The sequence below is a fragment of the Lepidochelys kempii genome, chromosome 6 (assembly GCF_965140285.1).
Source record: "Lepidochelys kempii isolate rLepKem1 chromosome 6, rLepKem1.hap1, whole genome shotgun sequence".
Lineage (NCBI taxonomy): Eukaryota > Metazoa > Chordata > Testudines > Cheloniidae > Lepidochelys > Lepidochelys kempii.
In genome coordinates, this window is record NC_136385.1 from 84,987,483 (window position 1) to 85,015,131 (window position 27,649).

At 40.0% G+C, this 27,649-nt stretch overlaps 1 protein-coding gene and 1 long non-coding RNA gene across 4 annotated transcripts in view; both read left to right on the plus strand.

The window, feature by feature from the left end:
* Positions 1-8,669, plus strand: part of ARHGAP5 (Rho GTPase activating protein 5) — an 84,105-nt gene extending 75,436 nt beyond the window's left edge. For all 3 annotated transcript variants that reach the window (XM_073348976.1, XM_073348975.1, XM_073348977.1), the window contains one exon: positions 6,472-8,669. In XM_073348976.1, coding sequence (XP_073205077.1) covers positions 6,472-6,802 — 331 coding nt within the window. In that variant the 3' untranslated portion in view covers positions 6,803-8,669. The remainder of the gene's footprint in view (positions 1-6,471) is intronic.
* A 3,815-nt stretch (positions 8,670-12,484) lies between these two features.
* Positions 12,485-21,971, plus strand: LOC140913881 (uncharacterized). The gene is made up of 3 exons (XR_012159684.1): positions 12,485-14,048; positions 18,420-18,501; positions 21,358-21,971. It is a non-coding gene; the product is annotated as an uncharacterized LOC140913881 (long non-coding RNA).
* The last annotated feature ends 5,678 nt before the right edge of the window (positions 21,972-27,649 follow it).

The window sequence follows — 27,649 nt, forward strand, 5'->3', positions numbered from 1 at the left end:
GATCCGTGGATATCAAAAAGACAGGCTGAGATTTTAGCTGGGGCCAGGAGCAGAAGAAGTTCAGAGTAGAGAAGTAGATCTGAGTGTTGTCAACACAGAGAAGATAGATGATAGAACAAATCTATCTCTTTATGATCACTTTTGCATACAGAGAGAGGAGTTGAGGGCTAAGGAAGAAGCCCAGTAGAACTCTCATTATTTGGAGTGAGAAGAATCTTCCAAACCAAACACTGAAGTAGCAATTGGAGAGGTAGAAGAGCCAAGAGAGAATAGTCATGGAAGCTGAGGGAGACAAGATTTCAGGGAGAGCATGGTCAACAGGGTAAAAAGCAGCCTGACAGGAAGTAGGGATAGAATACTGTTTCTGAGACTTAGCACTGAAGACGTTATTAGCAACGTAAGTGAGAACAGTTTCAGAGAAGTATAGGGAGCTGGGAGTCTCACTGGAGAGGGTCAAGGATGGAGTTTAAAACAGAGCTCCAGATAGTAGGTCTAGGCAGCATGTTGAATTACTTCAGGAAGAAAAGGGAGAAGGTTCTGTGATAATTTTAAAGGCTGAGCATTTGTTCTATCGTAAAACATGACCTTTTAATAACTAGTCTACTCCCTTTGCTCTCAGCAGGGTATTGTGTACCATTTTAGCCTGTTTAGATTTAAGTGTTCTTAAAAGTTTAATTCAATTATTCAGTTGGCAACAGACTGATTTATTACTTTTCCTCTGAGATGTAGCCTAGGAAACAATTATATGTAGAAGAGCCATTTTTTTAAAAAAAATCCTTGAATACAAGCATTTAACAAAATACAACCTCTTCCCTGTTGTCTTTTGAATTCTTTAAAATTCTGTACATGGAATATTGATAGCATTAACTACTCATTAAAATATAAGAAGTTGTTCTTAAGAAAGAGAATGTGTATATTGCCCTAATTCAGGAAGAGTATGTAAATATCTCTGGACATAATACGTTCAAAACAGACAATATTTGATACATCCTATACTACTTGATAAAGGTACTACATTTATTAACACAAAATATTCCCCGTTGCAATTACTTCTTCCACTGCAAATGGGAAAATATTTTCTTGTACAATGGTCTTAATATTTGTATACATTGAGTCCTGATTAATGTCCCAGTTGTCTATCAGATTTATTAACCAATTATTTTCACACTACAAATCATGAACTTGGTGAACCTTAATCATATATTAAAAACCAAAATAGATAAAACTCCGCCCATTTCCAGATAAACAACAAATCTAAAACCTTAAAATCTGTAATTGCGGCACAAGATGTAGACTTATGTCTGGAGGCAGCTAAATGCAGGTGGTTTCTTTCTATTTTAAAGGTAAAGATTCCTTATCTAAAACCAGTTTGATTTTCAGTAAAGCTGGAACAGTAGTGAAATATTTAGCCTAATAAATAGGTGTTCTACTTACCTCAGATCACACACCTGGCAGGAGTGCAGGATATCAAAGATCTGGCACCAAGATGGAAATTCTCATTTTATATGTTGAAAACAAGAAAACAGTTGTTGTTCTTGTTAATAAATATACGCAGCTGTATTTCAAAGTAGGACAGAATCCTACATTTTCATAGGAACATTTAAACTGAAGAAACAAAGGCACAGTAGAAATTCAGTTGCAACTAGAAAACTTTAAAGAAGCAAGAGCTCTCTTGTGATCACATCTAAATTACAAGGAACTCTCATTTCAAACCGTGTGTGAGTGTGTGTGTGTGTATTGGCTACAAAGCCAGCTGTTAGTTTAAAAATGTCATTTCATTAACGTCTCCACTCAAGAGCTGATGATAAAGCATTAAAATCATTTAAAATTTTATATAACGCTTAATTCATTCTCCGGAACTTGTGTTATAAATATATCATTTTCTGAAGAACCTAAAAATCTAACATATTGCTGCTGCTGGATAAAGTACAGGGTACAAGGGACAAGCTTCCCTGTGAGTTTCATAGATTGTAAGGCCAGAAAGGACCATTATGTTCACATAATCTGACCTCCTGAATAACAGAGGCCATAACATTTTATCAGTAGTTCTTGCATCAAGCACATAACTTCTGGTTGAGCTAAAGCATATCTTGTAGAAAGAGAGCTAAGCTGAATTGAAAGAATTCTAGTAACAGAGAATCCAGCATAGGTAAATAGTTCCTAGGTAAACTGTTGCAATGGTTTATTACCCTCACTGTTAAAATTTTACACCATATTTCTAGTCTGAATCTCTAGTTTCAGTTTCCAGTAATTGGAAATTCTGTCTTTGACTGTTAAATTAAAGACCCCTCTACTGTAAGACATATTCTTCACACGTAGATACATGCAGACTGTGAAGAAGTCATCACTTAACTTTCTCACAGGAAGACAGGTTTCCCAGACCTCAGATCATTCTTGTACCTCTTTTCTGAAGTCTTTTCAATTTGTCAACATTTTTTTAAAATTGTGAACACCAGCACTGGATACAGTATTTGTCTTATCAATGCTTTATGCAGAGATAATACCTTCTCCCTAGTCCTGTTTGATATTCCCCTGCTTATACATCCAATAATGGCATTAGCTCTCTTATGCATAGCATTGCACTCCTTTGCAAAATTCAGGGCTCCCCTCCCCGTTCTGTAAGGTCATTGTTCATAGATGTATGACCTTGTATTTCTGAGTATATTAAAATGGTTCAAATGAGTCCAACTTACCAAGCAATTCTGATTACTCAGTAGAACTGACTTCTCCTTAAAATTTACCACTCCATCTATTTTGTCATGTGAAAACTTTACTAGCAATGTTATATTTTCTTCCAGATCATTGATAAAGATATTGAATATCATTGGGCCAAGAACAGATCCATGCAGGACCCTAGAAAATATGTTGTGTGATGTTTCCCTATTTACAGTTCTTTTTTGGGATGTCCCAGTGTTTAGTCCACATAATGTGTACTATGTTGATTTTTGTATAGTGCTGATTGGTTAATCCAAATATCATGTGATATTAAGTCAGATGCCTTACAGAAGTCTATGTCAACACAGTTGCCTTTGTCAATCAAATGTATAATCTCTTTAAAAAACAAAAACAAAAAACACACACATTTATTTAACTAGATAACTTTTTAAGAAAACCATATTGATTGGCATTAGTTATGGTACTGTTCTTTGTTACTTTACCGTTTTAATACCTATGCATCTTTTTTGGACTTTTTTATACCTTGAGTGCTTACAAATTCTGTCACTCCCCTGAAAGGGCAAAATCCCCTATTCCTGTTTGGAAGCGTGTATAACCATATGTTTTTGAAAAAAAAAGCGTGTATAACGATCCAAAAGATAGTAGGACATACAGAGCAATATCAATAGTTAACCTAATCAATAAAATACTGACAAAAGTTGTTAAAAACTGCCTATTTCTTGCCCTGTCACTACAAATTCATGTTGGTTATATATGCACAGATTAACAATCAGGGATCTGGCCTGTATTGTGCCAGGTGCTATATGTGTGTAATTTTAAAAAGCTCCCAAAGACCTTAGATATGGTGAAAGACAACAGGTGAATAAAGCAGACCAGTGAGGAAGGGGAGGACAAGTTAACAGTGAAACAATCATGCTTATTAAAATAAGCAACAGCTATCGGACAGGGGCTGAGCCATGGCTTGTGCTTGATTAGGCAAACCTTGCAATGGGGGGAGTCAAGGGAAGTGTAGTGTTATCTACTGAGATAACAGAGGAGAGGCTGAGGACTTAGAGAAGTCATTGATGTGGGTAGACTGGCAATCTCAGAAGGGTTGGATATGGCAGGGACTGAAAGGAGGCAGGGGAGCTATGTTGAAGGAGAAAAGGTGATGGTCAGGGAAATCAGCAATGGAAAGTGAGTGAGAGAGCTGTTCCAAACTTGCAGGTTAAACAAGGCCCTTCATAGCACAGAAAGTCTTCATTTTTGCCCCCCGGTATAGAAGGTTTGTGTGTCAACAGGGACAGTCTCTTAACATAGACCTGTTTTGTGGAGACAGTCTTGATTTCAGGATAATGATTCAACAGTGTACAACAGTGGTCACCAACCCGTCAATTGCAATCGACTGGTTGATCCTAGGGACTCTCCCAGTGGATCACGATCTCTGGCTCTGGCAGCGCACCAGGGCTGCTGCAAAGGCAGGCTCCCTGCCTGCCATGGCCCCATACCGCTCCCGGAAGTGGCCAGCATGCCCCCACTGTCCCAGGGGGGAGGAGGGGGCAGGGGTCTCGGCATGCTGTTCCTGCCTGCAAACACCGCTCCCGCAGCTCCCATTGGCCGGGAACGGGGAACTTCCAGGAGCGGCGTGGGGCCGGGGCAAGCAGGGAGCCTGCCTTAGCCTCACTGTGCTGCCAACTGGGAGCCACCCGAGGTAAGTGCACCCGTATCTCAGCCTTGAGTCCCCTCCCAGGGCCAGCACCCCATACCCCCACCTGCACCCCAAGCCCCTGCCCCAGCCCTGACCCCTTCCCAGAGCCAGCACCCCGCACCACCTCCTGCACCCTCACACTTTGCCCTAGCCCGAAGCCCCCTCCTGCACCCAAATACCCTCCCAGAGCTTGCACCCCTCACCGCCTCCTACACCCCAACCCACTGCCCCAGGCTCAGCCCAGAGCCCCCCTCCTACATTGTGAACTCCTCAGCCCCAGCCCAGAGCCTGCACCCCTCCCCCTTAGCTTTGGGGAAGGTGCAGAGTAGATCCTGGGTTGCCCTTAAATTCAAAAAGTGATCTTTGGCATAAAAAGGTTGGAGGCCACTGGTGTACAATAACTATCAATCTATACAAATATCTGAAATGTACAATACAGTTAATTTTTTCCCTCAGTGTGGAGGATTTCTCTGAGTCTCTGGATAATCACTGAAGCAGCATATTGGTACCTTTTTATTCTTTCCAGCTTAATTTATGTCCCTTCATTCAACAGCTTCCATCTTGCAGAACAAAAAGAAAAATGCATGACCTGGCCTCAACTATTTGTATTTTAGATTTTCCCTATTCCCCACCTAAGCTAAAAATACCTTTTTAGCATCTTGAACTTGACTACCAGACCTAAAAAATGAAGTCAGCTGGAACTCAAGCTGCTGTGGTGCTTTTGTGCAAGCTGTCAACGATATAAAACTGAAACATCAAATTGGGAGGCGATTTCTCAAGAGAAACTTCTAAAAAAAAATGGGACTTTGAAATTCTGTGAAAAATAAAATTGAGAGGGCTCAAACCATTCAAAATGAATAGGTGAAAACTTTTCCATTGAATTTCGCAAAATTCATTTTATCCAACTTTGCCCAGCTATATTAAATTTAAACATTTTAAAAAATAAAAGTTAATCTTACTGCTATTTATACTCTTCTTTTGACATTAGCTAGTGTTGACATGGCAGAATCATCTAGCTTTCAACAGTGTATTCCTCAAAGTAACTGTGCGGGGAGACATGTTGCACTTCAACCTGTGTATCTTGATGTAAGCAGAACACCTACTGATAACAGTGGGAATTTGCTTAATAGCACAGCTTAATTTCAGACACTGTTTTATCACTGGCCAATATGAAAAGCATATAATGAAGTGAAATATTTCAATCTTTACTTGCTTTTTTCTTTTGATATCTAGACATCACTAAATATATGTTCCTCTTTTTATAGGCATGCTGTCTTCTTTTTCTTCTAGAATAGGTGTCCCCAAACTGGGAGTCGCAAGGTTCTTATGTGGAGCTCATGAGCTCTAAGCCCCCACACATGGCAGGGCTCCACTTGTAAGCCCTAGCCCCGCGCATGTTGGGGCTGACATCCTGAGCCCGTCTAGCCCTACTCTGCCTCCAAAATAGAAGTTTGCTCGGGGGTGCCATTTTCCCTAAGGCTATCCCTAGGACTGAGACAACATTAGAGGGCTTGATTGTTCAGCAGCTATAGAGCTGCATTAAACCAAAGACCAATCAGAACACTGAGATTGGCAAAAAAGAGTAATTTATAATTTAAAAGTCAGACATATAGGCAGGGGCGGTGCTAGGGGAGGTCTTTTTTGGCCTATAGCCACTCCAAAATTTTTGGCCTATAGCCACTCCAAAATTTCCCCCCCCCCCCCCCCAGTGCAAAGGTCAAACATTATGCAGAAGTAATGGATTTTACCTTGCAGGGCAGGAAATCCCCTGAGTGTTGCTGGGCTCTACCTATAGGTTCATTGTGCCTACTTTAAAATGTTTTAAAACTTTTTGCATTTTAATTTTCACCATGATTCAAATTTGAATAGTAAAACACTGAGTCAAAGTCTTATGTGTTAGCTGTGTAAGTCTGAAATAATTTATTCATTTCTGGATTTGCAACAGTGTAACGAATCTAAGAATATGGGCTATTGTTTTAATAGATATTTGTAAAAATATTATTTTGAATTAACATCATGTTTATGAAAATATTTAAAATCAGACCTGTTTGTATATAATTTTTAATTGTTCTTTGTGAATGTGTTCTGAAAATGTATTCTCATTTCAGGGTTAGCCAGCAAAATAGAACCAATCTTATGACTGCTGATAATTTATCAATTTGTTTCTGGCCAACTCTGATGAGACCTGATTTTGAAAACCGAGAGTTCCTGTCTACCACCAAGATTCACCAGTCGGTTATAGAGACCTTCATTCAACAGTGCCAGTTTTTCTTTTACAATGGAGAGATAGTAGAAACCTTCAACCCTGTGGCATGTCAGCCACCACCATCCAACACAGTGCAGATGGTGGAACCCATGGTACCACTTCAGTTACCACCACCATTGCAACCTCAGCTGATACAACCACAATTACAAGCAGATCCTCTTGGTATTATATAAATAGAAGAAGACACAGGCAGCCTGGCATTGGACAGAAAATAAAGCTAGACATGCATGTTTCAGGATTCAGTAATGTACTTCATATTTATGAAAAATAATTCACATCCAAACTGATGGGACATTTTTGTTATAACCCATACTGTATTTCCTCATTCATACACACTGCAGATCAAAACCATGGGATAAGCATGACTGGAGAGATTTAATTTTTAAAAACAAAAATAGCTATAAAGTACAAAGCTGCTGCTGCATGAAACCTTATTGCAATCACTATATCATTCCTGTGGCAGTTTGTCACAATATATTGTGAATAAAATTTTTCTATAGAAATTTAATGATTTAAAATATCACATTTTTGAGACATTCAGTGCTTACAGCCTGCTTTATGGCTGTTTTTGTTATTTAATGTGCTATTTTTGTCAGCATTATTCACATTCAAGCATTCTGTGTAGACAACTGAGGCCCAGCTGTAGTTTATTTCGTAACCTCCTGGCTACTTATGCTATAGTATGCTTGGGATGGTTTTTGAAAAAATGCAAAATGCACTGTTGAAAATATTACAATCCTGCACCTTCCATCTTTACTTCTAAGTAAACCTGTGGGACAGTTTGTTGAGGGGTGGGTAAACTTGCTTATTATTTCTTACAGCACAATGCCAAGGACATGCTTGTTGTAAAAGTGAATTTCAAATATTGTGCAAAAATTTTGATGTCTCCTAGTTATTTCCTTATGTTCCATTACTGAATTAAACATTTTGTAATACTGTTAATTCTGTAAACAGCTGCATGTTTAAAAGATCATTGATGGTCTTGTAAACTTAATCTAATATATTTTAGATATTTTAATTTTTCCCACTTGGGAACACATCTAGTGTGTAGAAAATAGTTCATGACATTTTCATATAAGGTTATTAACTTTTCATACATAAACATGAAATTTGTTGTAGTAAAATTCTGTAAACCAAACAATGTTTTAATCTAGGACTTCAATTTAATCTGTTCTTTAAATCTATTTTTATGTGGCCCTTGAAAGATATACAAAAATGCATTGCTAATATATAGCAATAAATACTTTGGGTACTGACAATTAACCTCTTTGGAGTGTATATATAAAATCACAAATTTGTATTCATATTTTTTCTGTGGTATGTTGTACTAAAAATTCAAAATTACTGACATTTTGCACCATTTTTAATTATAACTTTTTTTCTTTCATGTTGGTACCAATTTTGCTTTAAAAGAGTGCTGCTTTTTTTAATTTTTATTTTTTTTAAACATTTAATTGGTGGTAACCATTTTAGAAGACTACACATTGTAGCAGAATTGAGAGGAGGCCATAAGTAAAAAATATTTGTGAGACTTTTAGCAGTTTTTTTCTTTCATGCTCAAATTATAGCTTTTTTGGGGGGGGGGCCTGGAAAGGGGGAAAAAAATAAATTTGGTTCACTCAGCTGCTAGGATATGTTTTGTGTAGTTTAAAAAAGCTTTATGGTGGTCACCGTTGTAATCTTCATTCATAATGAGATTTTGCAATCGTCTTCTATGTATTATAGTAAATAGATGATTTTGAGAATTAAGGCTCTTAAGAGTTTTTGATTTACTCCATTTTCCTAAAATAAAAATTGCCTTTCCCAATTATGTCCTAGGTATTGTACTTCTAATTATGACTTGGATTATCATTCTAGATTAAGATGATAGCATAAACAAGGCTGCTGTTGAAGTACATACATATGATAAATTATCTGGATATTTGTGTTATATTCTTGCAAGTAATTATCTTTTCTAAGAAAACAAGAACAAAAAGCCCTATTCCTGTTGCAAAGCACACAGGAATTGATAAAGTACAATAATAAAGTCTGTCCTGTAAATTGTTGTATTCTTAACTTGTTCTACATTACATCTGTTGTCTACATAGCTTTTATTTATAGGTGTCAGCCTAACATTGGCATGTTTAGCAAAGAAAAATTAAACTTTCAAGAGTTTTATAAACTGTTTCTAGGTTGCTAAAGAATTTATTTTTCTACTATATATGGTATAGACAAAGCATCAAACTGTACAGGAAACAAACCTGGCTATTTCTAATGGAAGGAGGCTAAAAAGAAAACTATATTTAAAAGTTCTAGCTGGTAAAACAATTTTCAGTCTTTGTGTTGTGAATTTCATTTTTAAGTTTCTGCTTCCTGTGTGGAAGTATACGTTTAGTTGGCCATGATGTTAAATTCATCTTTGATTACAAAATTATGTATTTTTTATGTTACAAATACATTTCCACAACTCCATTTCAAGTTAAGCTTATTATAGATCCAAAAATATTTGCAATATCATCTGTTTTTATGTATTCTATTATGACTGCATCACTTATTCCATAATGAGTTGTTTAAATGCTGCTCTTATATTTGGCCTGGTTAGAAATTGTCTTTAGCTCTTACTAAAAGGTTCATTTAAAAAAAAGAAAAGAAAAAAAAAAAGCTTGGTATGACACTCCTATTTGCTGACATTGTCAGTATTTCTTGTGTAGTCTTTAGATTAATATTAAAATACTATATGGCTATATATTTAGTAACTGAAAATAAAGATACTAGAAAATTATACCATTGCTATTTTAAAGTGAAGTTTATAGGTAATCTTTAGTACTGCTATAAAGCAAGGAATAATGTCATTCCATATTGATTCTCCATAGTTTGGCTAATGGAATTGTCTTATAATTGTTCTAATGAAAGTTCAAACCATGAAAAGCATTGCTTTAAATTTTTTTAAATTGAGCATTTTTACGATAATCATAAGAGCAGTATCTTGATAAACATGAAAACGTTATGTTGTCTTGAGCATCTCACATTGACACTTTAACTCGGATTAGTATTTTATGTATTTTGTTATAGGCAAATTTTGCTACTAAAATGTATTGCTTTTAAATGTGTTCTTTCAGTAGATTATTCTTTAAATCCCACACATTGAGTTTGAAAAGTGGCATTTCGTTAAGTAATGTTTCACAGATTATTTTAAAATTCATTATATACACAACTTTATGGATTTTGAGCATATATAGTGTGTATAGGTGACAGATTTCTGACTTCAATGAAGAGAAACATTTTTTTCTTGTATGTTTTCTGCATTTCTTGAATAGTGGTTGCTAGAAATTACCATAGACTTGTTTATTTTCAAGGTACTGGAATTTTGTTCCTAATATCTCTGGTAAATATATACAGAGGGAAACTTAACTGGAGATTTAAAAAAATGTAGGTCTTAGCTTCCATGGTGATTTCAGTTTTTATACAGTATTTGTGATGCTATTTGTCAACTGGAATGAATATATATATATTATATTATAATTTATATATATATATATATATATATATATATATATATATATATATATAAAAATTATAATTTTAAAAAGTCAGATCTTTGTTCTTTGTTTATAATTAATGTAATCCTGTGTTGCACCACCAACAGAATACTGCAGTGAATTAAATATCAGTGAAACTTATTCTGTATAAAGAATTCAATGAATAAAACATTAAGATGCTTACTGTGTACAATGTTCAGTTTAGTTGCCTATTAAAATTTTAAAGGCAAAATCACCCAATAACTTTCAATTAAATGCCAAGGTGAAATTTAGCAGTCCGTCTTTACAAACTGACTACACCAAATGTTTTATAATTCAGTAGTTTTCTTCTATCTCTTACATTACTTATAAAACTTGAAAAGCTGTTTGGTTTCTTGAATATTTAAGTATAAAAGCATTCCAATAAGGGATAACTTCTCCCCTTGTATTGATGCATGCAATAATTGAATCATCTTTAGGAATATATTGCTCCATGAAGATGTGTATATACACATACACTGAAGAAGCATAGACCCCCTGAAAATGACAAAACCTGTAAAATATTTTTATCCTTTACGAACTGAGGACTTTGTTCAACAGAAGTTAAATTCCGTGTCTCAGATAGTGTCTCGATTTTTTTTTAACCTGATTTGAGCTGTTCAATAGGAAATTGGTTATGATTATGCAAACATTTTTCTTGATATTGGCGTGCCGAGAAACTGTTTAAAAATGAAGAATTATATATTTTTTATCCTTGCTTGGAACACTAATCCTCAACTAAAATTATCTATGCATATTTTGAGGCTATTTTTAAATTCTCTAATTTATGTAATATTGGTCAATTTTCCATGGATTGCTGTTCTGCTATTCCTAGACAGGAATACATCCTCTAATTTTGAAACTTGATACTTACACTGTTTTAATTCTTGCACATGTGGCCATTCAGGAGGTATTTGCTATTTCAATGTCTGTCAGAGTGCAATGAGCAATATAGCTTATGACAGTGGTTTTCAACCCGTTTTCATCTGCAAACCCCTAAAAAATTTGGAATGGAGGTGCAAACCTCTTTGGAAATTCAACCTGTGGTCTGTGAACACCTACCATAAAAGTCTTAGACTGAAAACTGACTGAACAGGATTGAGCTATAAATGTTGCATGTGTTCAGCACGGCATTTGATACAGTGCGAGAAAGGGTGCTAAACTGTGGGCTTCTATGATAATGACAGTGCTTCCAGGTTTTGACCTGTAGATGGGGGCATTCACATAATTTTGATTGATCAGAAAAATGGAAGGCCTTTTCTGGGATCTGAAACTTTAATTTCATAGTCATCTTTCACGGACCCCTTAGATATAGTCTGCAGACGACCAGTTGAAAACCACTGGTTTATGATGTAGTAATCGCTACAAAAACTTTCTGGCTGCCTTCAAATCCAGATTAACCCTATATGTTTTCTTAGATCAGCAAATGTTGTTATCTGAACATTATTCTGTCAAAGATGAATGTCCTTTGCCTGCATCATATTTTAATCTTTCATTATATTTTGCCATATGCAAGATTCTCAAGATTTTCCCTAGGTTATCTAAGTGATTCACTAGATTCTGTACACTTCCCTTTAGCTTCATCATTTCCTGTGCTGAAACTTAACTATAATAAAGTGTTCAGACTTTAGGGGTAAAATTTGTGCTCACTTGGGGTCAATTTATCCCTGTTGGTAACTCCATTGGGCTTCAGTGGACTATAGCAAGGATGAATTTGGTCCACTACCTTGTTTGTCAAAGAGAATGCTATCTTTCCTTTACTTATCCACAAGCTCTTTTCAGAAATGTATAGGAGCTTTACTACAGCTAATCCTTGTTACCTGTCTTCATTCCTAGATGGATGTACTGCATATATACTTTGATCTTTTTGGTGTTGAATTGCGGTTCATTGACATTTTTCCACCATTATAGTTCCTTTGGACTCTACACAACAGGGTTTTAAATACTGCCTGATTATATTGCATAATAGCTAGATCCATTACTGTTTTTTTCAGTAACGATGATTAGAAAATATGATGAATTTAAATTCTTACTGAATGCCTATAGTGATAATGTATTAGCTTTCAAATTAGGACAGATTGAGATTAGGGCTAGTGTTACTTTTCTACTTGCAGCTTGACCCTAAATCCAGTCCTACCAAGAAGAGCTGTCAAAGGAATCTGTTTTAGGGTTATGTCTACAGAGCAGCTAGGAGGATGCTTCCTTGTACTGCTAGACAGCCATGCACTACCTCTCCTTGAGCTAGTGTGCTAAAATTAGCAGTTTGAGCGCAGTGGCTCAGGTGAACTGCATGAACAGGTACTTGAGTTGGGTGGGATTGTACTCAAAACGGCTAGCTTGTGCTGCTTCTGCCACATGGCTATTTTTAATGTGCTAGCTCAAGGAGAGCTAGCGTGTCTCTAGGTACTCTTGCTGGGAAGCACCCTCCTGTGTTCTGTGTAGCAATACCCTTAGGTACTTATGACTCCCATCACCATAGCATCTGAGCACCTCACAATCTGTAGTGTTAATCCTCGTAACACCTCTATGATGGTGGAAAGCACCATTGTCCCCATTTTACAGATGGGGAACTGAAGGGAAGGCATATATCAACCACGACTGCCTTCATCCTTCAGGATTGTGAGGCATTAGTGAAATTTATCTGCAGGGAGTTTTGCTTTTTAAATTTGTGGAGCTATATCATAGAATCATAGAATATCAGGGTTGGAAGGGACCTCAGGAGGTCATCTAGTCCAACCCCCTGCTCAAAAGCAGGACCCATCCCCAATTAAATCATCCCAGCCAGGGCTTTGTCAAGCCTGTTTTGTTATCTTTTGTTTTGAAGGTGTGATTTTGTGGAGGGAGATAAATTGGTGAAAAAGTAGGGCACTGTAAGGAAGAGCCCTCCATGAGGGAAAGCAGGTCTGTACTTGGAGTTTATCTGAGCCCCCAACAGTGACAGCTTGGCCCTCCCAAAGACCAACATCAGCATGGACTTCTGCCCCAGATTCGCTAGCCATTTTCCCTCTTACTTCATCTGTCTCAGGTAATCTATAATCAAGGTGACCTGTGAGGGCAAAGCTGGTAGTGAGGAGCCTTCGTATCAATAGTGGAAGACAAGAGATTGTTGTAAATTCCTACCAAATTATCAATAGAGAAAACTCAGAACAACAATTTTATCCCTTTTAGCTGCTCAGAGACTCAAATGGCTCATCAACTTCTGAGGGCAAACTGTCAAAACATCAGTCATCCCAATGGGACTGATGTGCCCTAACTTCAAAGAATATGGGCAGTCCTGGATAGAAAGATGTTAATATCAATTCCTCTGCCTTCCACCCCAAGTCCAAACACTTGATCCAAAGCATATCCAGCCTCATGAATGGAGCTTAAAACTACCTGGGACAGTAGAATGATGATCATGGCAGCCATGGAATTCTAAGTTACCAATCTTGGTTATTCCAGCACCAGTGTAATGAGGAACCTAATCAACCCAGAAGGCTCTTTTGTATTAGTGTGGGGCAGCCTACATGCTTACACTAACCCTATCTTATCCTTAATTTGATTGCAGTATACGGAATATTTAAAGATTGCTTGTCATGGCTGTGGAAGAAGTGAAAAACTGCCTTTCTTCAATTCTGCTATAGCTTCTCAAACATCTCGCACAGCAGAACTGTGCTGAGTGATTGAATCCTCGCTGTGTCCACTTGGTTGCAGATTGAATTTTTCCTTGTGGAGAGCTTTCATGTTACTTTGCAGACGAAGTTCAAATTTGGACTGAGGTACCCATTGCTATGGAAACTCAACCATATGTGGAGAAGGACATGAGCTCGTCGTCTTTGCTTGAGTTGCAGCCAGTATTACTCTCAGAGACTGTGGAGGTGCTGTAGCTGCTTCCTGACAATGTGTGAGTTGCAGTCTTATCCTTTCTGGCTAGTGAAGGCCAGTGAAGAAGTAATGGGTCCATTATTTGTCAAGATTGTGAATGTTTTTCTGTGGGTGGATGAGAACAGGATCCCAGCACCTCTTAAATAAGCTATTGAGAGATTCATGCTCATGAAACCAACTCTTGATATTCACATTCTGGCTACCAGCCTATGTCCCATCTCCCATTTTTAAGGAAGGTCATTGAGATTTCCTTGGATTCAAACAGGTCATAGGCCCTAACAGGGGGTAGAAACCTCCCTGGTTGCATTAGTTTATTATATCCAAGCATTGAACAAAGATTAAGGGTGTATGATTCTTATAAATTTGTCAGCAGCTTTTGATACAGTTGACGATGAGATTTTGTTGACTCATTTACAGACAGGAGCAGGGATGGATGGCACTGCTTTTGAGTGGCTATTATCTTTCTGAGGACCCCAAAGGGGAGTTATGGTCAATGGTTTCTCTGTCCCAAGAGTGCTCTTTTGTAGCTGCTGAAGGGGTCTGTACTATCACCTTTCTTGTTCATAGGGTATATGAGATTGTTAGCGAGGAGACATGGGTTGCCGTGTATTTAGTGCACTGATGATACCGAGCTTAATGAGAGAGTACAACAGCACTTTCAAAAACACAGGGTGCTTTTAGATTCTGGGCTACTCTTGGATGCTCAGATAGGGCTGTGGCCAAGAGTACTTTTTCTACTAACTCTTGACCAGAGTAGTGTAACCTTTTCTTTTCAATGAATTCTTTGTCACCTCAATATTAGATTGCTGTAATGCACTCAGGACCATTTAGAAGCTGAGCCTACTGCAGAATGCTGCATGTGGGAAGCACAGTAGACTAGTGTTCTGCACTGGCTTCCAGAAAATTTCTGGTGGAAATGAAAGGTGGTGTTTAACCTATAGAGCCCTAAATGGGTTGGGACCTGATATACCTGCAGTATCTTGTCTCCTCCTCATACTGCCACAGCAAAGATGCTTGAGAGGGATCTGCTGTCAGGACATGCTCCGAGGAGGAGGATTCAGTTTTGAAACAGGGTCCGCACGCTTGGATTGCCAGAACATACGTTTGTTAGGCTTTGCAGTGTTCCCAGAAGGCTATATTCCCCCCACGCGCCCCCCCCTCTCTTTTCTAAGGTTGTTGAGAAGGTGCTGGGCTCGGGTGACTCTATAGGCAATCGTTTCCTTATTTCTGTTATTTAACTGATTAGAAAATATGATTAAATTCTTGCTGAATGCTCATAGTGATAATGTGTTAGCTTTAAAATTATGTGATAATTGTGCAGAGTCCTGGATGTTAACTTTTATTTTAGAAACTTAAAAGAAATGAATAGCTAATGGTTTCTACAAGAGAGTTTGATTCTTTGGTTGTTGCAACGGTTAAGGAACCTACATTGGAATGTTTATTTTTCTTCTACTAACCATTGATACCAAAGGTGGTCCTGACTAATTTAGATAAAGTATATATGCAAGTTATCACTTGTCTGAAGAAGGGTATGCCATGTAATACCAAAATTGTAGGTGGGGAGGAAGGTCTTCTATGAGATGTGTTGAATATGTAATCACATAAGCATCAAAGGGTATGTATACACTGCAAGGTAAGCCCAGGCGTCAAATCAGACTCAAGCCTAAACCGCACTTCTGTCTAAACACAAATTGCACTAACCGAGTGCCGCAGGACTCCATGGGGAGGGAAGGTCCAAGCCTGAGTCAAGCCAGGACCCAGGGTTCAAGCCTTATTGCTTTACAGTGTAAATACAGCAGCACTAGACTCATGCTCTGGGAGTCCACTAAAAGCATTCCACAAGCCCTCGGGTGAACTTTTTGTCTGGACAGTCAAGTTTTCTCACTGCACCACCAGCAAAGGGCTGGAGTGGCCACTTTTTGGGAGGGCACTAGAAGTTTTAGATATGCGTGGCTGGATGCAAGCCCGCATAATATAGTGTAGACACCGAAGCCCCAGATTGGGACCCAGGGGTCAAAAATCCCTAACCTGGGGTTACAAATAAGTGTAGACGCTCAAGCCCTAGGTTAACAAACCCAGAGTCTACTAACTTGAGTTCTGCTAAGCCTGGGTTTACATTGCAGTGTAGACATATCCTAAGAAATAAGCTCAAAGGGTGGGATCCGCAAAGGGATTTTGGCATTAGGCATTACAATGCTGAGTGTCACAGTGCCTAGAAAATCACAGGAACAATTCTGCCATCCACAAATCCAAGTTTGGCACTTAAGCTTCTTGTACAATGAATAGGGAGAGAGAGGTGGCTAAAAATGGGATCCACAAAAGCCAGCATGCTAGAAAGGATGCCACCTAACCTAGCCAATGGGAAATGCTGATGATGGGGGGGAAGGTGTTAAACCCCTCTTCTCTCTCAGAGATAGGTGCCTAAGTCCAGGCTGCAGGGACGTGCCTGTCTGCTCAGAACCAGCCACCTGGAGTCAGATGGATCGGCGCCTAAGTCACTTCTTGCAGGAATGAGTTCAATGCTTGCCTCACACTACACAGATGGTTGGAGGAGGAGGTGGTGATGAGGGCCTTCCCCCTCATAACTTTTAGCCTAGTAGTTAGGGCACTCACCTGGGATGTGAGAAACTGAGGTTAAATTCCCCCTCTCTCTGCCAGAGGTAGAGAGGATTTGATTAGGGGTCTGCCACCTCTCAGGGGACTGCTCTAACCACTGGGTATTCTGATGTGGGCTTCCCTCAATTTCTCCTGTTGAAACTGTTCCACTGTGGATAAATAATGAAAGAATGGTTGGAGCAGGGGGACTGGACCTGCAGCCTCCCACCTCCCCAGGTGGATGCTCTTACCACTGGACTACAGAGCCATTCTGTCTCATGTGGTCCCTCCCACGCAACAGTCTTTGCGTCAGAGAGAGAGAGTGAGAGTGCCTTTGGGACCCACTCCAGTAGATGTGCTCAAAGGCTGCCTAGTGGATCGGGCCCTGCATGTGACTTAAGCGGTAGGACAGGACCTGATCCGCTAGGCATGCTCACGGGCCGCCAAGTGGATCAGGGTCTGCATACAACCTAGGTGGATGAAGATGTATCTTCCCCTGGTTTGTGAATTGCTCTGGGGGATAGGGCTTAGGCAGGAGATGGACAGCTAGAGGGTGGCAGCATTGTACTTAGATTCATAAATACTAAGGTCAGAAGGAACCATTATGATCATCTAGTCTTACCTCCTGCATAACGCAAGCCACAGAATTTCACCCACCCACTCCTGCGAAAAACCTCTCACCTATGTCTGAGGTATTGAAGTCCTCAAATCGTGGTATAAAGACTTAAAGGAGCAGAGAATCCTCCAGCAAGTGATCCGTGCCCCATGCTACAGAGGAAGGCGAAAAACCTCAGGGCCTCTTCCAATCTGCCCTGGAGGAAAATTCCTTCCCGACCCCAAATATGGTGATCAGCTAAACCCTAAGCATATGGGCAAGATTCACCAGCCAGATACTACAGAAAATATAGGGGTAACTCAGATCCCACCCCATCTAATATCGCATCACAGGCCATTGGGCCTATTTACCATGACTATTTAATTACCAAAACCATGTTATCCCATCATACCATCTCCTCCATAAACTTATCAAGTTTAATCTTAAAACCAGATAGATCTTTTGCCCCCACTGCTTCCCTTGGAAGGCTATTCCAAAACTTCACTCCTCTGATGGTTAGAAACCTTCGTCTACTTGCCCCAGGGTCTACAATTTAGCTACCTAGGGAACTTTTACAGTGGAAAGGTAGGAACCAAGTGAATTTAGGTGCTTACAGGGTTAGGTGACAGCCAAGCAGGAGTTTCATGGATCTCAGTGATGCATATGGGGACTTAGGCACCTAACTCTGGAGTTTAGGTATTTAAGTTGCTTTGTGGATCACACCAAAAGCTTGTTGAATTATCAGTAAGGAAACAACCATTTAAGAGGGAATGGGAGTTTTGACTACGTATTCAAACCATTTTTTAACAACAGATGATCAGCTGGAGGGAGATATGGTAGATGGGTCTTTAATCTTTCTAGTATGGCTGAGCAGACATAGAATGCAAACCACCCTGCCTATCTAGTCTGCCTGGCCTAATGAAATGCTAGGGGCACTTACTACATTAACTGTCAACATTATTTACTATCTATAGCTTTACCACTCTAAGTGCCATCAGAGAATGTTCTTGATGAGAAGAAATAGGAGACAGTCTGCTCCAGCTTCCCTCCACAATATGAGACTTGAGCTGCAGAGAAGATGGGGACTTTGGGGAAGCACGTTTTATTCTAAAGTGTATCAATGTCTTTGTCTCTTTTTTTTTGAAAGCTATGCTTGAATTTACTGCTGAAATACTTTTTCTGCTTCTCTGTTCTCTCCAGTTGTGGGTGCTAACAGAAAACTCTGGATCCATGACTTTTGGTGACTCCTAAGAAGCTTGTACACTGCCATCCTGTGTTGGAGGCAAGTACTCCTTATTGGAAATACACAGATGTGAACATGTTTCCTTCATGGCATCTAGTATGTTGTATTTTTCTCCACCTGAGTTAACTGATGTTTCCTTTCAGCTGCAACTGACATTTTTAGCTCTCCTCCAGAGACAGGATTTGTTTGCAAGTCTATAATATTAAATCACAAAATACTACATTGTGTGTCAATTAAGACAGGTCTATACACAACATACCTAACCCAAAAGCAATAGTTAAGACATCTTACCCTCTATTCCACTTAGAGAGAGAGAGACCTCACCATTGGAGCAATCGTCATCCACCCTTAACTTTGCCCTAGTATGGATGCTAGTCTTCCAGCAACCACTCCTCCAAGCTTTCATACCCACCACAGAGACAAGACTAAGGCCTGGTCTACACCTAAAACTTTGGTCGTCCTAGCTACGTCGCTCAGAGTGTGAAAAATTCTCATCCCTGAAAGACATAGTTAAGCCAAACTAAGCCCCAGTGTAGCTACCACTAGGTCAATGAAAGAATTCTGTCTCTGAGGAGGGTGGGTGGATGTATTGCAACTACAACAAAACCCCTTCCATCACTGTAGCAAGTATCTCTACTACAGCACTACAGCAGTGGAGCTGCAGCTGTGCCACTGTAGTGCTTGTAATGTAGACATACTCTATGGCAGTGGTTTTCAACCTGTGGTCTGCAGACCCCTGGGGATCCGCGGGCTATGTCTCAGGGATCCGTGCAAGGTGACTATGAAAATAAAGTTTCAGATCCCAGAAAAGGCCTTCCATTTTTCTGATCAATCAAAAGTATGTGACTACCTCCACCTACAGGTCAAAACCTGGAAGAAGTGTTGTTACCATAGAAGGCCACAGTTTTGCACCCTTTCTCATGCTATGTCAAATGCAGGACCTGAATAGTGATGGATTTATCAGGGATCTTCCCTAGGGCCTGTGGTTCGAAACCACCTGTCTAATAGGCTCCTAACTAAAGACTCAACACAAGAATCTGGATAACCTGATAATCTGCTGCAAAATGTGATGTCGGATAAACGACTGGAGATCATTGACCATGTCAGACTGCATTTATCAGTATCTGATCTTCCGATATTGGCCAAAGTTTCGGCAGGCCCACCGTGGCCTGAACTTGAATAAATTCCCTCACCCCCCTACAGATCTCTGCACTATCCTAAGAGCAGTGATAGTCAAGGTTCTGAAGTGTCTGAGGCATCTGTTTGGGGTCCTTGTTGGCTCCCAGTACCAAGTCTTGAAATCTATTCACCTGTAATTGAGACAAATGTTGGCTATGCCACCTTTAATCCCAGGGATATGTTTAGTGGTAAAACAGCTGTTACAGGTTTAAACATTGCAGGATAAATACTCTCACCAGCCCCAACACGCTTAGTGATTTGAATGACTAGCTGTTAATAACATGCACTACCACCAGGTTTTCACTCCAGAATCTCACTCTTTTGTTTGCAGACTGCACCCCGTAATTTGTCACTGCAGCTAAAATGAGAGGAAGTTCCATGAAAGTTATGTCCTCAACTACTCCCCTTTCTATCCAATCAGTGGGCCATCTCTGAGCATGCCATGTGCTTTGATAGAAAAGTTTTATCCAGATGCCCCTGGATTGAACTTTTAGGTCTACCTTTGCTATCGACCAAGTCTATCCATGCCATCTTTAAGATCAATTATATTGAAAGCCACCAGGGCTATAAATACCATCCTGGCTACTGTTAAAAAGAGGTGGTTAAATTCCAGAATTATAGCTTACAAAAAAACAGACTGTAAGTTCACATCACTCTGACTCCTATCTTATCCACCTCCCCTCTACTCCACCTTGAGTCCTATTTATTTTACAGCTGCTTTGACAAGAACTGCTAGAGTTAGAATCAGTACTTACACTTCGGAAAGTTTGGAATTCTACCTTTCAAATAGCTAGAAAATCATTAATTTCTACTTTTAGTGGTTCCTGAGATACTGCTACTTAACCATGCCAGGGTTGTATGATGACACAGTCTCACTGGGTAGAGATGATGAAGAAGCTGTTAATGGCAGGGTGAACTTGAACAAAGGAGAGTGCATTTCTTCAAAACTGTTGTTGAATTAAGTGATGCAGAATACAATATGCTTTTCATATTCAATGGACACATGCTGAATGCAGCAATACTATTGTCCTCAATTATCCTGTAATACTTCTCTTTAAAATATTGCATCCTTCTGGTATGAATTCCATAGTAAAAAGACAGGTTTCAGAGTAACAGCCGTGTTAGTCTGTATTCGCAAAAAGAAAAGGAGTACTTGTGGCACCTTAGTCTCTAAGGTGCCACAAGTACTCCTTTTCTTTCATAGTAAAAAGAGTATTTTATTTTCTTTCAAAATGATTCAAATACTTAAAAGAACATGCATCATTAGATAGGTTAATAAGTTAGATGTCTTGACTGACTACTTGTTCTGCACTTCTTGGATATGCACAGAAATGTCAATTTATTATCCCTTCCAGAGTATATAATCATCTCCTTAAAACTTCTGCTTCTAAAATGAAAAGATGAAGTTTTTCTTGTAGCATTCTAGTTTTGTATGTAATGACATTAGTGCTATGGTATAAATAATGCAAGCTTCTTCTCTGAAGAATCCCATCATAAAGACTGCATTTAGTATGTGCTAATTCAAGTTTTAATGTAATGTTGCCATAAAGTTTGTTGAGTTCCTTATGGAAACATTACATTACCTTTCCTTAGTTTTAGGCATAGAAAAAACAAATTTTTCAACTGATGAAAGAAATGCCAGTGTCTGAAAGTGTGTGTGATTTGCTTTTTTTAAACACGTGGTTCTTTTCCTCTCTTTTCTTTTCTCCACCACAGCCCTCATTTACGTTTGTAAGGAGCTGAGTCCTCACTACTACAATGGATTTCTTCATTGCAATTCTTATCAAGAGTAGCCATTGATAGTTTGTACTGATTTCAAACTGCAATGCCAGTATTCCTTCCTTCAGTCTTTATTGTTATGTTACAAAATACATGAAAGAGTAATTCTTTAAATGACAGAGTAATTAACTTTTAGTAAATCTTTAAAAGGTGGAAACATTTTATGCATAAAAATAAATGTGAACCATCTTTTTGCAATGGTTGGTTATTTAGATTTTTGTATAAAACATTTAATAATGTATAAAGTGTGTGTGTGTGTGTGTGTATACAGCTCAAAATATAATCTAGATATAAATATATTATGTATTATGCAATATTGAGTGGAGTGACACTAAGGGTTTTATTAACATGAGTTCGGAAAAGCCACATTACTCCTGAGTGGTAAAGCCATTGCATAGATGTACTGTGATGCCTATATAAAAACTTTGACAGGAGTTGCTACACGCTTCCCCTATAATACACTAATATATTTATAATTCTAGTATCATGCAATATCCCTCTGTAATGAAATAGGCTTGTTTACACAATACAACACAGTGTCTTTCTTATTAAAAACTCTCCTTATACAAATGATATACTCTACATTTTACATCTTGGAAATATGAGCTAATACCAGATTTGTTTTCCCCATTCTTATATACTTAGGTATATTATTGTTTTTTAAAAAAACAATGAACCTATTGGAAAGAAAATGTTTAACTAAAATATATCATGACTGTTAAGATGAACTGATAATTCATTGGTGCAGGGCTAGGTACTGATTGTTCAAAGCCACATTCTGATTGGCTGGTTGTGCCTTTCAGCTGACATCCAGTAACTCATAATGATTCCAAATTTGAACTCTTTCACTACATTGTACACACAGAAGTCTCCATGCCCATCATGTTGGATGGAGAAGCCATGCTGAGGGGAGGATACAGATAAGGCACTGTGTGCTGCTTTCACAAAAGGATTTTGGTGCCTATATGCCAGTTTAAGTGCCTCAATCCAAAATTTAGATCCTCAAACACTCACTCAGCTGCTGCCTATCCTGTTGATACCTAAGAACTGTAGGTCCCTAAATTTCTGCTGCTGGGCATGTACTCAGCTACCTAGCTCAAGGCTGCACCCCAGTGAGATCCTCAAACTAGGTGTTACCCTGCTTAGCTCACCTGTGGGGCCTGATCTGGTAGGCATGCCTAACCTCACATACAAGGCTAATGGTGGTGCGGTTGCCACCCCATCCTTAAAAGCTAGTTGTTAGAGCAGTAACTCAGGATGTGAGAGTTCTGGGTTTAAATCCCCTCTCTGACTTGAACCTAGGTCTCCTACCTCTTAGGCTTGGTCTACACTACGAGTTTGTTGAATTTAGCAGTGTTAAATCGAATTAACCCTACACCCGTCCACACAACAAAGCCATTTTTGTCGACATAAAGGGTTCTTAAAATGGATTTCTGTACTCCTGCCCGACGAGGGGATTAGCGCTGAAATTGACATCGCTGTTTTGAATTAGGGTTAGTGTGGACACAATTCGACGGTATTGGCCTCCGGGAGCTATCCCACAGTGCATCATTGTGACCACTCTGGACAGCACTCTGAACTTCGATGCACTGGCCAAGTGTACAGGAAAAGCCCCGGGAACTTTTGAATCTCATTTCCTGTTTGGCCAGGCGCGCTCATCAGCACAGGTGACCATGCAATCCCAGAATCGAAAAAGCTCCAGCATGGACCGAATTGGAGGTACTGGATCTGATCGCTGTATGGGGAGACAAATCCGTGCTATCAGAACTACGTTCCAAAAGACGAAATGCCAAAACATTTCAAAAAATCTCTAAGGCAATGATAAAGAGAGGCTACAGCAGGGACGCAACACAGTGCCGTGTAAAACCTAAGGAGCTCAGACAAGCGTACCAAAAAATCAAACGGACGCTCCGGGACAGAGCCCCAGTCATGCCGCTCCTACGCTGAGCTGCATGCAATTCTAGGGGGGCCGCCACCACTACCCCACTCTTGTCTGTGGACTCCGATGATGGGGTACTCTCCGCCATGCCTGAGGATTTTGTGGACAGAGAAGATGAGGAGGAGGAGGATGACGAGCTTGAGGAGAGCGCACAGCACACCATTCTCCCCAGCAGCCAGGATCTTTTTATCATCCTGACTGAAATACTCTCCCAACCCAATCAAGCTGGAGAGGGGACCTCTGGTGAGTGTACCTTTTTAAATATAATACATGTTTTAAAAGCAAGTGTTTTTTAATGATTAATTTGCCCTGAGGACTTGGGATGCATTCGTGGCCAGTACAGCTACTGGAAAAGTCTGTTAACGTGTCTAGGGCTGGAGCGGAAATCCTCCAGGGACATCTCCATGAAGCTCTCCTGGAGGCACTCTAAAAGCCTTTGCAGAAGGTTTCTGGGGAGAGCAGCCTTATTCCGTCCTCCATGGTAGGACACTTTACCACGCCATGCTAGTTGCAAGTAATCTGGTATCATTGCATGACAAAGCCTGGCAGTGTATGGTCCTGGTGTTTGCTGGCATTCAAGCAATATCCGTTCTTTAGCTCTCTGTGTTATCCTCAGGAGAGTGATATCATTCATGGTAACCTGGTTGAAATACGGGAATTTTATTAAGGGGACATTCAGAGGTGGCCGTTCCTACTGGGCTGTTTGCCTGTGGCTGAAAAGAAATCCTCCCCGCAGTTAGCCAAGCGGTGGTGGTGGGGCCAATGGCGCTGAACTGTTCGCGTTTGGCTAGCAGAGAACTTCCCTGATAACAGCCATGTGGTGGGGGAAGGGGTAAAGTGATCATCCCAGAGAATTGGATGTGGGGGAGTTAGTTTGGTTTCTGCACGTTAACACAAAAACGGCAGCACTAAATGGCCAACTCAATGGGCTTTGCTTGGTATGGGAAAGGAGAGTGCTGCTGTTATGAAGGTTGCAGAAGCTGAAAGACTATGGCTTACCCTGGCCGCCTGCAAGCCGAATTCTGTTGTCTGGCACTGCATGTGTGATCTTTAATACCAAAGCCGCAGGCACTCAATATAAGATGCAAAATGCGACCTTATACTGAAATCACATGTGCTATGTAATGTGAATAGTGTTGTTCACTGTGAAAGAGTATAGTCATTGTTCTGTAAAATGTATCTTTTTAAATACTTCACTCCCTTTTTTCATCCTGTAGCTGCAAATGTTTCAAGCCTCCCTCCTCCGTCCCAAAGGCCATCTCAGATAAGGTGGCGAAAAAAACGCACACGGAATGAAACTCTGAGCTCATGCAGTTGTCCAGCACTGACGGAGCTCAGCAGAATGTATGGAGGGACACAGTAGCACAGTACAGGAAAGCAGCCAATGAACATGAGGACAGGAGGGACGATCAAGATGAGAGGTGGCGGCAGAAGATCACAGGAGGCAGGATGCAACGCTGGGGCTACTGTGGGATCAAACGGACATGCTCCGGCGTCTGGTGGAGGTTCAGCAACAGCAGCAGGATCACAGACTGCCACTGCAGCCCCTACTTAACCGCCCTCCCTCCTCCCCAAGTTCCATAGCCTCCTCACCCAGATGCCCAAGAACGTGGGGGGAGGCTCCAGGCACCCAACCACTCCACCCCAGTGGACAGCCCAAGCAACAGAAGGCTGGCATTCAACAAGTTTTAAAGTGGCCTTTTCCTTCCCTCCTACCCTCCTCCCATATCCCACCCGGGCTACCTTGTGAGTTATCTCCCTATTTTTATAATCAATTAATAAAGAATACATGTTTTTTAAACGATAGTGACTTTATTTCCTTTGCAAGCAAGCTGTGATCGAAGAGGGGGAGGGCAGGTGGCTTACAGGGAATTAGAATCAACCAAGGGGGTGGGTTTTCATCAAGGAGAAACAAACAGAAGTGTCACACGGTACCCTGGCCAGCCATGAAACTGGTTTTCAAAGCTTCTCTGATGCGCACTGCTTCCTGCTGTGCTCTTCTAACCGCCCTGGTGCTTGGCTTTGCGTATTCAGCGGCCAGGTGATTCGCTTCAGCCTCCTACCCCGCCGTAAACATCTCCCCCTTACGCTCACAGAGACTGTGGAGCACACAGCAAACTTCTGCCCCTAGCCCTGGTCACAACAGGTTTGCGGAGCCACTCTTCTCCACTCAACAAATCTTGGAGGACCCTCGCTTTATTCATTTGATCTACTTGTACACCAGATCTACCTTGTTTTCTCTCCTCACCCACTCCATCATGGGCCTAGGGGTGAGTGTCAGGTATTTGTATGTACTCTTTTTTTTTTTCTTCCTCTTGCTAACTCTTCTGGGGGCTGGACTGCTATCATCAGTCCATAAAGGGCTTGCTGGTGGACAGGATGTGTCTGTGTCCTTTCCCCACTGCAACAAATGTGCAGTGAGCCAGCAAACACCTACTTTAGTCAGCTGAGGGCCAGCCAGGTCACATAACCCCACATGTAAGTGTTGTGTAGGGAGGATGATGAGATATTCCCCCTAGGAGGTTCAAGTTCATCATTCAGATCTCCCAGTGTCTATCTGGGAGTGGGCTTGCTGCCAACCCCTGTGAGCAAACCTGGAGAGTTCAGTGTAAGAACCTTTGAGAATCGAACCCTGCAGGGTTCACATGCCAACTCTTTTTTTCACCTTCCCCAAAATCTCCCTTGGTTATAAGAGTTTACCAAATATCTCTCTCATACTAAAGCTCTCTGTTTTGGATTACTTTCCCCCAAATGCATTAGCTTGTGTTTCTCCATGCTAAAAATCCCCCTTCTGCCAATATTTCAACATCTCTAAATCCCCTTTCTCTGTTTTCAGTGGTGCTCATGAGATTTAGCACCACCTGTGAATTTGACCAGCATTCTGCTCTCTTCCTGCATCATCCTTTCAGTTCATTAATAAAGCTGTTGAATAAAACTGTGCTAATACACATCCCTGTGATACCACAGCAGATCCCTTATTGCAGTTTGGTGCTGTGCCATTTATCATTATCCTTTGTTTATGGTTAGGCAGCCAGTTTTCAACTGATGTGAGATGCATACTTAAGCCAATTTGAATACATTTCTCAAGTATGGATTCTTGAAAATTACTGAATGCTAGATAGATAGACATGTAATATGTACTATTATATACCCTGCATTCCATTCATCCACTTTGATTCTTAGACTAAAAAGATTGTTTTGTGTGGCATAATTTATGTGATTTATTCATTACTGGTCAGATCCCCTCCCATTTCATTCAGTGGGCATTTTCTCATTAACTTTAACTGGAGTTGGATCTCGCCCTAGAGAGCCACATAAATTTCCGATGTTTTTTTCCCCCCCAAAAAATATGTTCTTGGACTTTTGGAGGTGTTATTTTTAAATACTGACATTTCATTAGTTTTTTTAGAGTAAATGATTAATATTTAATTGGATTTGTATGTTCTTGTGAAGTCTCCTTTAGCTGTTTAAGATTAATAGTCCCATCTGGGCTTTAAAATGAACTCATTCAAATTAATGAGATGATCAGTGGTAGGGTTCAGTCACCAGTACTCACTCCTGCTCCCATTGTAATAAACTGTAGAAATAAATAGGACAAGATCAAGCCCTTAAATGAATAGGGTAATTGCTTTTGGTATGGTTCATTCACTTATCTACTTGTAAACTGGCGGGGCAGGGGCGGAGAAGGAGAGCACACACATCCCAAACTCCAAATTTATCCCCTCCCTAGGTTTGCCTTATTGATAATAGTATTGGCAAACATAAATCTCAGCCTGAGATTCCTGGCAAGTATTATTCTTTTAATCTTCATTTTTTTGTTTGTTTGTGGGTTTTTGCATCGGATTGAGGCCTCTCTACCCCCTCCCCCAAAATGATAGTTTAAAAGAAAAAATGATGGTACATTCATAGTTGTGGCAAGAGCATGTCTAGTGGGTAGAACACAGAAGCCAGAACTCCTAGTATCCAAATCTATTCCAATATTAGGAGTTATCGCCCCAAATAATTTACATAACCTTTTCATGCCAATTTCCCCTATATAAATGGGAATAAAGCTACTTTATCCTCTGCTAGCACCTCAGACATTTTGGGAGGCTTGATATTTGTAGTTAAAGATAATTGTTCCTGTGAAATAGAGTGTTTGTTTATTGCTACTGTTTTATTTGGCTACTATTTAGGAAGCCGGGCACCTAGCTGACCAAAATATCTCTGGCTTTTTATATTTGTTTACAGTGGTGACTAGGTAAGTCTCTGGGAATGCAGTTAGACGTTGTTCATGACAAACCAACAATC